At 48.3% G+C, this 14,142-nt stretch overlaps 1 protein-coding gene across 1 annotated transcript in view; it reads left to right on the top strand.

Moving 5' to 3' along the window:
• The window catches only part of ABCA13 (ATP binding cassette subfamily A member 13), a 390,771-nt gene extending 376,850 nt beyond the window's left edge, over positions 1–13,921 (top strand). The window contains exons 60-62 of the mRNA XM_058725626.1: positions 9,514–9,619; positions 11,079–11,216; positions 12,282–13,921. Of these exons, the coding sequence (XP_058581609.1) occupies positions 9,514–9,619; positions 11,079–11,216; positions 12,282–12,377 (340 nt within the window). The 3' untranslated portion in view covers positions 12,378–13,921. The remainder of the gene's footprint in view (positions 1–9,513; positions 9,620–11,078; positions 11,217–12,281) is intronic.
• Positions 13,922–14,142: the final 221 nt, after the last annotated feature.

Genomic DNA, 14,142 nt, shown 5'->3' with positions numbered 1-14,142 from the left:
TCAGTTTTGGTAGTTTTTGTCTTTCTAGGAATATGTCCATTTCACCTGATGTATATAATGTATTGGAATACAATTGTTCATAGTATTATTCTACAATCCTTTCTGTTTTTTAAGGTTGGTAGTAATGCCTCATCTTTCCTTTCTGATTCTAGTAATTAGGAGTCTTTTTAACTTGATTAATTTAACTAAAGGTTTGTCAGTTTTGCTGATTATTTCAAAGGACTAGCTTTTTTGTTGCATTGATTTTTCTCTGTTCCTTTCCTTTTCTCTAGCTCATTAAATTCTAGTCTGATCTTAATTGTTTCCTTCCTTCTTCTTAAGTTTAGTTTGCCCTTCTGGTGTCTTAGATAGTAGATTAGGTTATTGTTTTCTGATGTTTCTTAATTTTTTAATATAGTTATCTGAAACTGTACATTTTTCTCTAAGTGCTGCTTTAACTGCACCCCACACATTTGGTACTTTGAGCTTTTGTTTCCTTTTATCACAAAGCATTTTCTAATTTTTCCTGTGATTTATTCTTTGGCTTATTGATTATTTAGGGGATTTTGTTTAATTTTTTTGTTAATTTTCCAAAGCCTTTCTGTAATGTATTTCTAATTTCATATCCTCATTATCAGAGAATGTACATGTCATTATTTCTGTCCTTTTAAGGTTTTTTTTAATGTTATTTTTGAGACAGAGAGAGACAGAGCATGAGCGGAGGAGGGACAGAGAGAGAGGGAGACACAGAATCCAAAGCAGGCTCCAGGCCCTGAGCCATCAGTACAGAGCCCAACGCGAGGCTTGTACTCGTTAACTGTGAGATCATGACCTGAGCTGAAGTTGGACGCTCAACTGACTGGAGCCACCCAGGTGCCCCTGTCCTTTTAAGTTTAGTGAAGTTTGCTTTATGGCCTTCTATATGGTCTGTCCTGGAGAAGGTTCTATGTGTACTTGAGAATAATATATATTGTTCTGTTTGGTAGGGAGCGCTACAGATGGCTTTTAGGTATTGTTGGTTTATAGTGGGTTGTTAAAGTTTGCTATTTCCTTGTTCATCTTTTTCCAGGCTGTTCTACCCAACATTATTATTATTATTATTATTTTAAATGTTTATTTTCGAGAGACAGAATGCAAGTGGGGGAGGGGCAGGGAGTGATGGGGACAGAGGGTCTGTGCTGACAGCAGAGAGCCCAACGCAGGGCTCAAACTCACAGAACATGATCGTGACCCTAGCCGATGTTGGATGCTCAACTGACTGAGCCACCAAGGTGCCCCTGTTTTCTAACATCTTCTAACACAGCATATTAGTTTCTTGGTGATTTTTCCACTATACCTATATTTTTTTGTTATAGCCTTCGCGGATGCTCTGGGGCTTACCATATACATACTAACTCACCAGAATTAGCTTCAGGTTGAAGCTAACTTAGCTCCAGTGAGACACAGAAATGTCCCATATCGCATTCCTGCCTCTGTGTTATCATGGTTACGCACATGACATTTATCAGTGTTACCACCAAGAACAGGTGGCTGTAATTATCACTGCATATCATTTTTTACATATTTCAGTCTTCTAAAGAAGCTGTCACAAAGGAGAGCCAGTATATATTTATAGCTTTTGTTATATTCCTTTCCTTACATAACATTCCTTGTTCCCTTACCCTTTTCCTGTGGATCAAAGTTATCACCTGAAGTGCCTTTCATAGGTGGACACAGCTTTGCTTCCTCTCGCTTCCTTTGGGCTGTTGCTGGCATGTTGACTGCATTTTTATGTGATAGGCCCAATAACACAACTACATATTGTTTATATAATTGCTTTTAAAATCAGTCAAGGGAAGAAAGGAGAGAGGATACGCGTTTTTCCTGTCTGTTGTAATTATATAGTCACCTTTTCACATGGATTTAAATGACTGTCTGGAACCCACTTTGAGGCTAAAGTAAGTTCTTAGTTCAGTATTTCTTGGACTGAGAATCCAGTTAAATTCTCCCAGTTTTTATCTGGAAATGTTTTCATTTTGCCTTCATTTTGAAAGATAACATTTGTGGACATAGGATTCTTGGCTGGCAGTTTTTATGGGTTTTTGGGGTTTTTTTGGAGCACTTTAAGTGTTTAAATGTAATTAAATGGTAACCTTTCAGTGGGTTCTGTTCTCCGTTACTTCTGGTGAGGAGTCCCCTGTTCATCTCGTTCACGGGGTCCCACACTCACCTGAGGCTCTGCTCATTCTCCTTCATTTCTGTCTGCGTTTTGATTACATAACTTGTGTCAATCTACCTTCCAGCTTCCTTTTGCAGAGTCAAACTCCGGAGCCTCTGGAGTGCGTTTTTATTTCATCCGTATTACTCAGCCCTGGCGTTCCCACATGCGTCTCCGTGAGTGTCTGTCTCTTCCCTGACCGTCTGTATTTGCTGTATTCGATGCGATCCTCTCCTACCTTCCTCTGCTTCTTTAATCACAGTTTCTTTATGTTCTTTCAGCGTATCTACAATCACCACTTGGAAGTCTTTGTGAATCCACCATCTGGCTGCTTTCAGAAACACTTTCTGTTGCTTAATGTTTTGTTTTGGTTTGGTTTGGTTTTATTTATTTTTTTGGCGTATGGGTCATACTTTCCTGTTTCTGTCTATGTGTCATAATTTTTTATTGGAAACTGGGCATTTTGATGATACGTTGCAGCAATTCTGGGCATTGGCTTCCGCCTTGGGCTTCTTATGGTTTTCTGCTTGTTTCTGTATTTAGTGATTATTTGGTTAGTTTTAGCGAAGCCCATTTCTGCCCCCATCACCGTGTGAGTCGTCTGATGAGGCTTCTCAGGGGGCAGCCCAGGGTGTGCCCACAGTCACCCCAGAGGGTGATGGTGCTTTGCCCAGAGCCTTGTGCCTCACTCCTTGACCACGCCCAGCTGTTAGCATCACTGATTGCTACTTATGTCAACAATGTCCTGGGATGTAAAATGCTCCACAGCGTAATCCAGTCGAATTTGGGCTTCTTTGAACGGACGCTTCCCACGGCCAGTGTTTGAGCTTTGCTCTGACCGCAGGAGGCTCCTTCCAGTGTGCTCTTTCCTCGGTTCCGTCCCGCACACCAGCCAGTTGGCCTATGTGTGCAGCGCACGCCCCCACGTCCCCCTCGCCTCTTACAGCAACCTCTGCTGACTCTGATGAGGGCCTTGGGCTTGAACTTCTCCACGCTCTGCTGCAAATAGGGTCAGACCCTTTGGGGAGAGACTGGGAATCACCTGTCTCATGGCCTGCTTCTCTTCCAAGGCAGAGTCTCCGAGCTGTGGCTGTGGAATGGGGTATGAGGACAGAGGTAGGCATCTGTCGGAGCGACACCTCGTTCAGGAGCTGAGTGCCCCACGCCGCAGTGTGGGCATTGGCCTCGGGTCCTCTTCGGTGTGCGCCTGCCGGTGTGGGGCCACCCGGGGCGGGAGCCAGAGCAAAGGGCGAGCTTTCCTTTCTCTCCGTCCGCCCAGTGGAGAGCCTTATGCCATGAATGAATGCTGGGCAGAAGAGGGAAGCCCCCACGTCTTGTTGAATTTTCCAGAACTCAGCCTCCGCAGTAGGTACCAGGGTGGGGGCAGGATGGGGCACGGTGGCACTCTGGTCCTGCCAGGGAGGTGGGGCACCGGCCGGGAGCCGGGAGGAGGCCCGTGTGCTCTGATAGCATTGTCTGGAGTGCGGGTTCTGTCCTGCTGGGCTGGGAGCAGCTCTCAGAGAACAGGGCTCAGGTCAGATGCCACAGGGTCTCACTCTTCTTAGTTTCACTAGACTTAAACAATTTTTTTTAATGTTTATTTATTTTGAGAGAGAGAGAGAGAGACAGAGCATGAATGGGGGGTGGGGGCGGAGAAAGAGAGAGACAGAGCATGAGTGGGGGAAGGGGGGAGAGAGAGAGAGAGAGAGAGAGAGAGAGAATCCCAAACAGGCTCTGCCTTGTCAGCACAGAGCCCAATATGGGGCTCGAACTCATGAACTGGGAGATCATGACCTGAGCCAAAAGCAAGAGTGAGGCGCCTAACTGACTCAGCCACCCAGGTGCCCCTCCCTGGACTTTCTGAGTTCGTGTTCTTTCACTTCTGTCTGCCCTAAAGACCATTTCCAGACCTTGTAAGTAGTTGCTGTTGATAATTCTCAGCATTTTTGCTGGGAAATGGGTCCGTGGAGCACTTACAGCATCATGCCAGAAGTCTGGCCACCCTTTTTCAAAAACGTCCGTTTACGCCCACTCAATGCTGGTTTCATACCTACCCCCTAACTTGACTGTGACCTTAAAATGGGGCGCTGAGGGTCACCTGGGTGGCTCCGTCAGCGGAGCGTCCGACTTCGGCTCAGGTCATGATCTCGCCGCTCATGAATTCGAGCCCCACGTCGGACTCTGTGCCGACGGCTCGGAGCTTAGAGCCCGCTTCGAATTCTGTGTCTCCCTCGCTCTCTTCCCCTTCCCCCTTGGGCTCTCCCCCCAAATAAGTAAAATATGTTAAGAAACGGGGCGCTCAGGCTCATTGTTTCTGAGGCTTTATGAGCACCTGTTCCCCTCCCACTATTGTATGTGTGTCTAGTTGTAAAAGCACATCTGAATGACTAGGTGACATTCGGGAAGGGCACGTACCAGCCCTTTGATGAGACCGTCTCTAGGAAATCAGTCCAGCAAGTCGTTTATGGAGAAACTGGGGAGTCTCTTTCTGTATACACACCCGGCAACGTATTGTAGAAAGCTGGTCCCTGCTAACATGTGCTTCGTTACTGATCATCTGGTTTGTAATCTGTGGTTCGAGGGATCCGGTGTCAGACTAGGAAAATGGTCCCCGTTTCGATGATTCGTCTTGACAACCCCTCTGTCACTCGGGCCTTCCCTGCCCACGGGACTCGTAGGAAGACCTGTCTGATTTGATGCCCACGAGGGTTCTGTGAATTCCTGGTGCATCAGGTCGACTGTGTACCTGACGGGTCCCCCCTGGTACCAAGGTGGCACTTGGGATCCCCCCTGAGCGCCAGCTGCCTGGGCTGGGAGCCGCGTCAATCCAGCTGTGGCCTCTCTCGTTGTTCACAGCCCCCAGCACATTTTTCTCAAGCACCTGTGACCTCAGGTGCTTCCCCGTTGAGTGTGGACGTGGGAGCGAGGTGGCCTCAGAGCTTTCTGTCCACCTGGCCCAGCCCGAATTCCCTTTTCCTTGTTCTCTTGCCTCCCCGGGCTGCCCACACGTGCCCACCTGGGGTCCAGCAGGAACGTCTCAGCCACATTCAGGCCCAGAGACTTTTGCTCCAAATCTGCCTTATCGAAGTGTCTTCTCGACAAGGGGCGTGGTGCTGCACCTAAAAGCAATTCCCGTCTGCTAAGAGAGCCATTCATTTTTCTTATTACCCTATTATTATCTTTTTGTTGTTTTTTTAAGGTGTATTTATTTATCTTGAGAGTTGGGGGGAGGGAGAGTGGGAGAGAGGGAACGAGCAGGGGAGGGACAGGGAGGGAGACAGAATCCCAAGCAGGCTCTGTGCTCTCAGCACGGAGCCCCACGCAGGGCTGGAACTCGTGACCCCGGTTTCATGACCTGAGCCGAAACCAAGAGTCAGGTGCTCAACAAACTGAACCACCCAGCCACGCCTAGACCTCTGCTTTCATGCAGGAGGATTATTACCTGGTTAGGAACTTTTGTGATTCTGTTCAGAATCAGAAAATCCCATCAGTGACCCATTGGATCCTTCTGCCTCGAGCGGAAGTTGTCGCCTGTTACTCAGAATGGAAATTGTGGTGTCAGGATTTCAGCGGGCCACATTTGTGTTCCCACTTTCTCTTCCAAAATGAAAAGGAAAACGAAGGAGATGCCTGTTTGCTAAGACCGAGAGATGTAGAAAATCACCCATAATGTTGTCAGCTTTCAAAAGCCACCTTGATTCCGGGGCATCTGTGACGTGAAGGAAGAGGTTCAGAGACGAGGGGGATGGGCAGGAGGCCAGACGAGTGAGCAGGTCTTACAATGTGACCTCCCCCCGCCCCGCACACACGACAAGCTGTGTTGCCTGCTTGTCGGGCGAAACACTGTCATCCGGAGATGAGCCCACCTGTTCATCCCTCCTGCAGATGTGGCTCTTGCGTCCTGCTTTGCAGTGACGCCCCTCAGTTATTCCAAGAAGAAGGAAAAAGTTCTAGAACCACGTGGAACATTTTGCTATTCAGTGAAGAAGGGAATGTGGTTGTGACTGCATCAGACTGCATCATTATCTCATCAGTAGGACCTGTGCTCCCGGGAAGAAGATTCCTGGCTTCCAGCAGCTATCCCGTGACAGCCAAGGAGCTAGAAGGAGGCTCCGCGTACCTGGGGGCACAAGGGGAGGGCGTCCCGGTTCCCCGACAGCTCAGCAGGGCCTTCCCCGCAAAACCCCCATGCCCCGAGCAGGTCTCGCGCTCTGAGCAGTGAATACGCGCGTTCAGTGCTCGGAGGAAGGGTGAGCTGGTCTGGGTCACAGAGGAAGGCACCCGTCACATCACAGAGAATCCAGTGGACTGAGTTTGGCTCTGAATGGGAGACCTCGGCCTTGAGGCTGGCACAGGCCCTTCTGCTGGCCATTCCCCGTGGCAGCTTTGGTCCAGGCTCTGAAAGCTGGGTCTGCAGGCTGTCGTTTAGGAAAGTGACACCCTTGCCGTAGAGAGGGATCTTCCTGGAGAGAGATGTGACGCGGGTCCAACTGCTCTTTATTGTGAAGCTGTGTCAGCAACCCAATCTTGTAAACTCAGAAGCCTGTGGAGGCTCTTTGCCAAGACCACGTCCCCCCCGGGACGGTTGCTGGGGTTGCCCACCACGTGCTGCTATCGATTTATTAGTCAGAGGCTCTCTTCGTACAAATACCTTGGATCTACCCTCCTTGCGGCCATCCTGATTGGCATGGGCGGTGATTGGAGTGTTTTCTGAACCAGAATTAACTGGTTGAAACAAAAAGGGCAGCTATGACGAAGAGACACAGTTTTGGAGTAAGACGGCTAGAGTGTCCCATCTCTGCCAGAAAAAGCTGACAGTGTAGTCTCCAGACCTCTTTGGGCCTCCCAATTCCACATTTTGCAGAGAGGAAATGCCCCCTGTCCTGTTCCGTGCACACGGGGGTTGGAAGAGCACACAGAGTACGTTTCCCTGATGTGGACCCGGTGGGTCATTCAGGCGTGTTAGACCAATGACGGGATAGGTAAACGACGGACGGGTGCTGCTCTGAAAGCCTTTAGACTAGAAAGCGCCCGAATCAAACAAATCCCTTCTGAGTTTGGCTCATTGGCATAAATGTGTAGGTTATAGGCAGAAATGAGAAAGTAAAGCTAACATAAATTAGATTCTTGCATCATAAATGAATTCTATAATCTTCTCCCCAGAAGTCTTGTTGACTACCCCAGAGAGATCCTCAGACGCTTGCCAGCCTCTTTCAGGAACGTTTTCTTGTGAAGCGGTTTTTTGTTTTGTTTTGTTTTGTTTTGTTTTTTTCTTTTTTTTCAGTAAAGAGCGTTGTAATTCGGATAGTCTGGAGTAAAGTTGGAAGTGACTTAGTTCAAAGGAAACCTCATCTGAAAGATTTTTGAATATCAACGTGTATGTTTATAGTGAGAATTTAGCATGGGTTTTTCCAAATGCGATAGCAAAACGTGACCGCAGAGATGCGGTTTCCGCTGATGGTGCGTGGATCCCCACGTACCTGGAGGAGTGATGTCATCTGTGCGCACTGTCCCCTCCCACCTTTGTGCTTTATGTCCTACGTGCTTCCGATCCGTGTTCTAATGGGTTCATCTGTGTTTCCCGAATACACGTGAGGTTCTTGACGCCAAAGCCAGTGTTCTTCCATTTGGGTCCCGTCCTTGGCAGAAACTAAATTTCACTGGGTATGTATTTACTTAACTTGCTCAGTGCCAGACGCGGTCCCGGGTGGTTTCCGAGAAAATCTTTCAGTCCCCTGACACCCTTAACGGGCAGCTGGTGGTGTTACCCCTTCCCCGACGTGAAGATGTGATGCCCGGGTCCCACATCTGGGATGTGGAGGGAGGGGATGTGTTCTAACCCAGCTGGCCACCGGGGCTCAGCGTCAATGGCACACGCACTGTCAGACTCAGAACGACGACCAGACCAGAAGCACACCTGTCCTCCGCCGTGCCCCCAGGACATGACTTCCTGTGTGGACACGATTCCCCACGTGAGACGTGGAAACACACCCCCACTTGGGAGGCTCTGATGAAGGAGGGTTGGAGGAGCCGGGTGAGCGGGCCACATGGCAGGTGAGCCCTGCTCCCGAGCATAGGAGCAGCCAGGACTCACACTCCGGCACTGACCCAGTGCAGGCCTTCACGAAGGCTCCGGGGCAGCTCAGGAGACGGGCCAGTGGTGTTTCTCTGCCTGCTTTCATTTCTGTTTCATCAGAATCCTCTACGGTCTCTCAGCCATGAGCGGGTGGGCTCCAGACCATCAGCCCTGGATGGTGGGGGAGGTTGGGGCCAGGCTCACATCTCGGGGGAAATTTAAAGTCAGGGCAGGAGCAGGAAATCAGAACCCGGATTAGGATCTCGGGTGCTCTGTGTCCCTGAGCAGAGTCACATTATCTTGGGGCTCCTTCTGCACCAGACGGATGCACCTGAAAAATGATTTGACTGTAAGCATCTTGGGGTCAACCTCACTTACGACAAATTTACTTAAATTTTGTGTTGCATTTAAGTAAATGAAGGTGCTTGTAAAGGTCTGGGCATGCCATTTGGTCCATTCATTCATTCATTCGTTCGTTCATTCATTCAACTCATTGTTATTAGTTCTGGGTACGGATTGATCTGTTTGTGAACAAAATCGACAGATTTGCTGTCCTCATGGTGTATTCCCGGATCTTTACTGAGATGCTGTTACGTGCCCAGCACCACGCGAGGCGCCTGGGGTAGGGTGGTGCAATCACAAACCTATTTTTGGAAGCCCCATAAATTCCTGGAGGTGACCCTCAGAGATCGGTCTGCGGTGTGGCTGTCACCACACGTGTGGTCGCCCGGCCACAGCTCCGCGGCGTTGGGAACCGGACCTCCCAGGCAGCAACATCCTGCGGTGACCGCACCTGCTGGGTCAGGGGATGCTTGGGAGGGTTGTTTTATGGAATGAAGAAGCGATCACCCCGCTGACTGCTTGGGTGCTCCCTGTCGCCTTCCGCCCCCACACTTAATCACCGCAGACCTGGGGCAGCAGTATATATCGGGACTGGGCTTCGTCCTGGCTCCGATGTCTCGAGCTCGGCACTCTGCTTTCAGTCTGCGTTCAGCTTCCCTCTTTTACTGAATAAGCATTGATTCCAGGGCTTGCTGGTTTTGTTTTTAAAGATCAATCCGTGTCTGTGTCAGTGGAGTACAGAAAATGGCATCACTGAGTTATAATTAACTTCTGAGTATTATATATTTGAAGATCCAAAATCTCCCATTGATTTGGCATACTGACTTTCTTTTCTGGAGCCCTGCAGAAATGGACTTGGAAGTTGCCCATCTTACGTCCAAAGAGCTGTAACCGTATTTTAATTTCGTTTAACTTTCAGGTTCGGTGATGGCTATACAGTCAAGATTTGGCTCTGTAAGGAAACCAGTCCACACAGTGTGGTTTCTGACTGCTTGAAGCTCCATTTTCCAGGGATCCAGTTTAAGGTAGTGCTGATATTCTATATGACTTCTTTGTTTTGAGCATAAGAAATCTGAGAAGGGGCGTCTGGGTGGCTCAGTCATTTGGGTGTCCAACTTCAGCTCAGGTCATGATCTCACTGTTCATGTGTTCAAGCCCCATGTTGGGCTCTGTGCTGAAAGCTTAGAGCCTGGAGCCTATTTCGGGTTCTGTGTCTCCCTCTCTGCCCCTCCCCTGCTCTCACTCTATCTCTCTCTCTCTCAAAAATAAATAAACATTAAAACAATTTTTTAGAAAAGAAATCTTATACGCACATTTACCTTGTTCCCTGTTTTAATTCCATGCCGTTGCAAGTCCTCACCTGTTGTCTTAGCCTCATTGCAAAACATAGGCTCCCCCCTTCCCCACTGAAAATAGCAAAGGGCGAGTGCATGTTGCTTGATCACTGTGAAGGATGATGAGCCCGTCCGGCCACTTTGTTGGGTCTCCCAGAGTGAACTGTGGTTTCGTAGGCCTGTTACCCGTGAGCCCAGTCATGTTTCGTGCAGGAAGGAAAGATTAAAGAAAGGAATTTCTTCCAGGCATTTGCTGCGGGGTTTAGAGGCTTGGTGGTTTCAGCACTATTTTCACGAGGGGTGCACGGTGCGTGGATCATAATCCTCTGCTAATGTGATGCAAAGCGATCCCTGAACCAGCAGTGTCTTTGTCACCTGGGAGCTGGTGGGATCTGCAGGATCCCAAGCCCCAACCAACCAAATCCAGATCGGCATCTGAGGACGTGACCCAGTGATTCCCACGCACAGTAGCATTTTAGAAGCAACGTGTATGTAGAATACCTTGGAAAATTGTGTGGTCCTCGTTTGTCATAAATTCTAATAGGTTCTGGTCTGTAATATAGCTGTCACCTGTCTATTTCCACAAGAGCCACCAAGCGAAATCCATCGATAAGCATGCTGTACAAGGCTGGTGGTTCGTGCTCACGAACGGCCCCAAATAGCCCGAGGACACACGTGCTGTTACCCTGCTCTGCACGTGTGCCGACAGGGGTCGGAAGGTTTACTCTCCCACCAAGAGCTGCTCCGCCAGCTAATGGTGAGGGCCACAGGGATCTCTCCTCACGTCGCAGCCAAGTTCAGGTCCTCCGTGCATCTCCTTACTCGACAGTTACGTCCTCCTTCTCAGCTAGTGCTCCATACCCCCTCACCCCTGGAGCGCTCTTCCCCCCACTTTGTGGCATGTTAGGGGGGCATATAAGGGGCAGATCGGTGACTCGGCCTTGAGGAGGACCACCTACTTGCTCTGCCTCAGAATCAGTCTTCAGTACGCACCCACTGGGGACCCGGAACGGACCCACACCCCAGCCGGTATTTGGGTGTGTGGTTTAAAAAAAACGTCATTTACTTAGCAGTTAAATATCCTGTGATTGACTTTGTGTGACGGTGGCCAGTCATGTGACACGGTTTACGGTTTGCTTTTGGCTTTTAGGGACAGCGCCTTAACCTGCTGGAATACCACGTGCCGAAGCAGTGGGAGTGCTTGGCCGACCTGTTCAGGGTTCTGGAAGGCAATAAGACCTTCCTGAGTATCCAACGTTACTCCATCAACGAAACCACTTTGGAACAGGTATTGTATCTTGAACGCGTCGGCGGGTTGCATTTTGGTATGTGCTTCAGGCCTCCCCAGCTGATTTTAATTATTTTTTTTTTTAACATTTATTTATTTTTGAGAGAGAAAGACGACAAAGCATGAGTTGGGGAGGGGCGGAGAGAGGGAGACACAGAATCCAAAACAGGCTCCAGGGTCTGAGCTGTCAGCACAGAGCCCGATGCGGGGCTCAAACTCACAAACCTCGAGATCGTGACCTGAGCCGAAGTCACGTGCTTAACCGACTGAGCCACCCAGGCACCCCCCACCCCTACCCCTGCAGCTGATTTTAAAAGTAGCCAGATTACTTCTTGAGGTCATTCTTTCTTTAAATTACTCACTGGTTTTACAACACAGGATGGTTTGTTTCTTGTCAGCTGTCCACTTAAGGTACATATTTAGGGGGCCCCTGGGGGGGCTCAGTCGGTTGAGCATCCAACTTCAGCTCAGGTCATGATCTCACGGCTTGCTGGGTTGGAGCCCCACATCAGGCTCTGCCCTGACAGTGCTGAGCCAGCCTGAGTTCCTCTCTCTCCCTCTCTCTCTGCCCCTCCCCCACTTGTGTTGTCTCTCCTCTCAAAATAAATAAATAAACTTAAAAAAAAAAAAGGTACGTATTTAGCAGGGCTCCGGTTTGTAGACAAGCAGAGTGGGTGTTCACTGGGGAGATCGTGCCCTGCTAACCTTCCCTTCTTCGTTTTGCTTACCCCCCCCCCCCCGAACGTCTAAGGGGACTCTGCTGTAAGTGATCCTTAGTGGATTTTGGGAAGCAAAGTGCTCGCTTTACTGAGTGCCAGCATGTAGAATTAAATCACAGCTGCTTTCTCAAGCTGCGCTTGAGGCATCCAGAATTTCCAGGCGAACTAATAATTGTCCTCAAAGGACTTACCTGCTTATGGTGGTTTCTAGGCGGGTGGTATGAATGAGTGGCTTGTGGTTTGGGGGCAAGTGGGGCTGTGCTTTAAGGTGCCCCTTCGTCTAATAGTTGAGAAGAGAAGGTCTAGTGTTCTTACACATTAACAATGGTTTTCATCCTTTTGTCAGGTATTTATTAATTTTGTTACCGAGCAACAGAAAGCTTCACCGTGTACCCGGGCTCCATCCACCGGCTGTCACCAGCCCGATCACCTGCCTATCTAAGCACGAAAGGAGACGTTTCTAAGAGGAATAATACCTTGTCTTTGGTTAACAAGTCATCCTGGAGGATCACAGGAGCCCGAGCGCCCCGGAGGTGCTGGGAGTCCGGCTCCTGCTGGTCAAATCCATACTTTCTCATTTCCTTTTTGAAACTGCTAATAACCAGCCACCTCAAAGATTGGTTTCTGTAGACTTTTAAGGCATCCCTCTGCATGGTTTGTCAAGCCAAGGAGGGGCCGGCTTCTTGGTGACGGGGGCACGAGGGACCCTCAAGTCCCGACTGAGACATCTTGGAGCTGGAAAGGCTCTGCCAGAGATCATCCGTTCCGAACATTTCACTGTACCTTTAAGGAAACTGAGGCAGTCAAGGCTAGTAACTTTCCTGACTGATTTGTTTAGGAAATAGTGGCTCAGGCAGTTTTCCATTTTTGCCCCATTTTACTAGATACGCTGACATGTGTCTAAAAAATTCAAAGATTTAAATACCATTTTTTTTGTAATACTGGATGTTCTATGGTAGGACATGTGAAAATTGCCATTTTTTTTTCATACAAAAGCTGCTTTTTTTTAAAGAAATCGGACTTCAGGAGGTTTTTAGTGAACCCTTTAGCAAAATGGAGTAAATTGAACTGGGTACTCTCTGCCATTTATAACAGTTTTACCAGAGTTGTGCAGATTTTAAATATAGGGAGGTACGGAAAGCAATATAATGTGGATGTATTCTGTTTTTCTTAATTTCTTAATTTTCTTAATACCTCCTGGCATTCTCTCGGTTTTAAAATCAATGACGCACACTGTCTAGTTACCTTCTCATTTTGCCAGGAAAATTAGTACAATACGTAGTAAATAAACATTACCTTCCAAACACTTGAAAATTTTCAAACAAGCCATTCTCGGAGTTACTGCCCTAGTCTCTTCACATACAAAGTCCCGCGAAGTGGCTCCAGAGGGCCACGGCGGGTTGACATTCTGCATCTGATGGCAACAGGCGTGAAGTGAGTGTGTCGGTCCCTGAAAATGGTTTCTTGCCAGGCGTTTCTGAGTTTTGAGATGTTTCTCGACTTTCTTTGAATAACATTTTTTCTCAAATCTCCATGGACAGCTGCATTCATTTCATTTGAAAGTTCGACCTTATCCAATTAAAGTTTTGAGTAATAGTAGCTTGGGGCCCAAAGCTTGTGAGATTCCTGTCCCTTTTCTTTCCAGACGCAGGCTTTCACTAAAATCTGTCTTTTCCTGATACCATTCGATACTAGAGATCTTTTTAACGTGTCAGGATTCAGCCAACCACAGAGAGTTTTTGTTCGAATGATTTCAGTTTCACATGAATCACATGAATCACGCTTTCCTAAAGAAGTTGCAATTTAGGGTTTTAGGATGCCACCCCCCCCCCCCCTCCGTTCTAACACAGTCTCATTGTCAAAGCGGAGGATGTAATCCTTTGTTATGATTGTTGTTGAATTGATCAATAAAGCCCAAGACCCAGGAACATGGTTCTCCTGTAGTGAATAAATGAGGTGTGCTTTTGTGTCACCTGATGCTTGGAACGAAGTTGTGTATTTCTTTGCATTTAGGGCATCCAGTTTAAAAAGCTAAGGGGGAAATGCATCCACTCTAGATCTTTTTTTATTTTTTAATTTTTTTTTAACGTTTATTTATTTTTGAGACAGAGAGAGACAGAGCATGAACGGGGGAGGGGCAGAGAGAGAGGGAGACACAGAATCCGAAGCAGTCTCCAGGCTCTGAGCCATCAGCCCAGAGCCCGACG

Source organism: Neofelis nebulosa, chromosome 4 (genome assembly GCF_028018385.1).
Source record: "Neofelis nebulosa isolate mNeoNeb1 chromosome 4, mNeoNeb1.pri, whole genome shotgun sequence".
Taxonomy (NCBI): domain Eukaryota; kingdom Metazoa; phylum Chordata; class Mammalia; order Carnivora; family Felidae; genus Neofelis; species Neofelis nebulosa.
The sequence above is the reverse complement of the archived record's forward strand: the minus strand, read 5'-3'. Positions and strand labels throughout refer to the sequence as shown.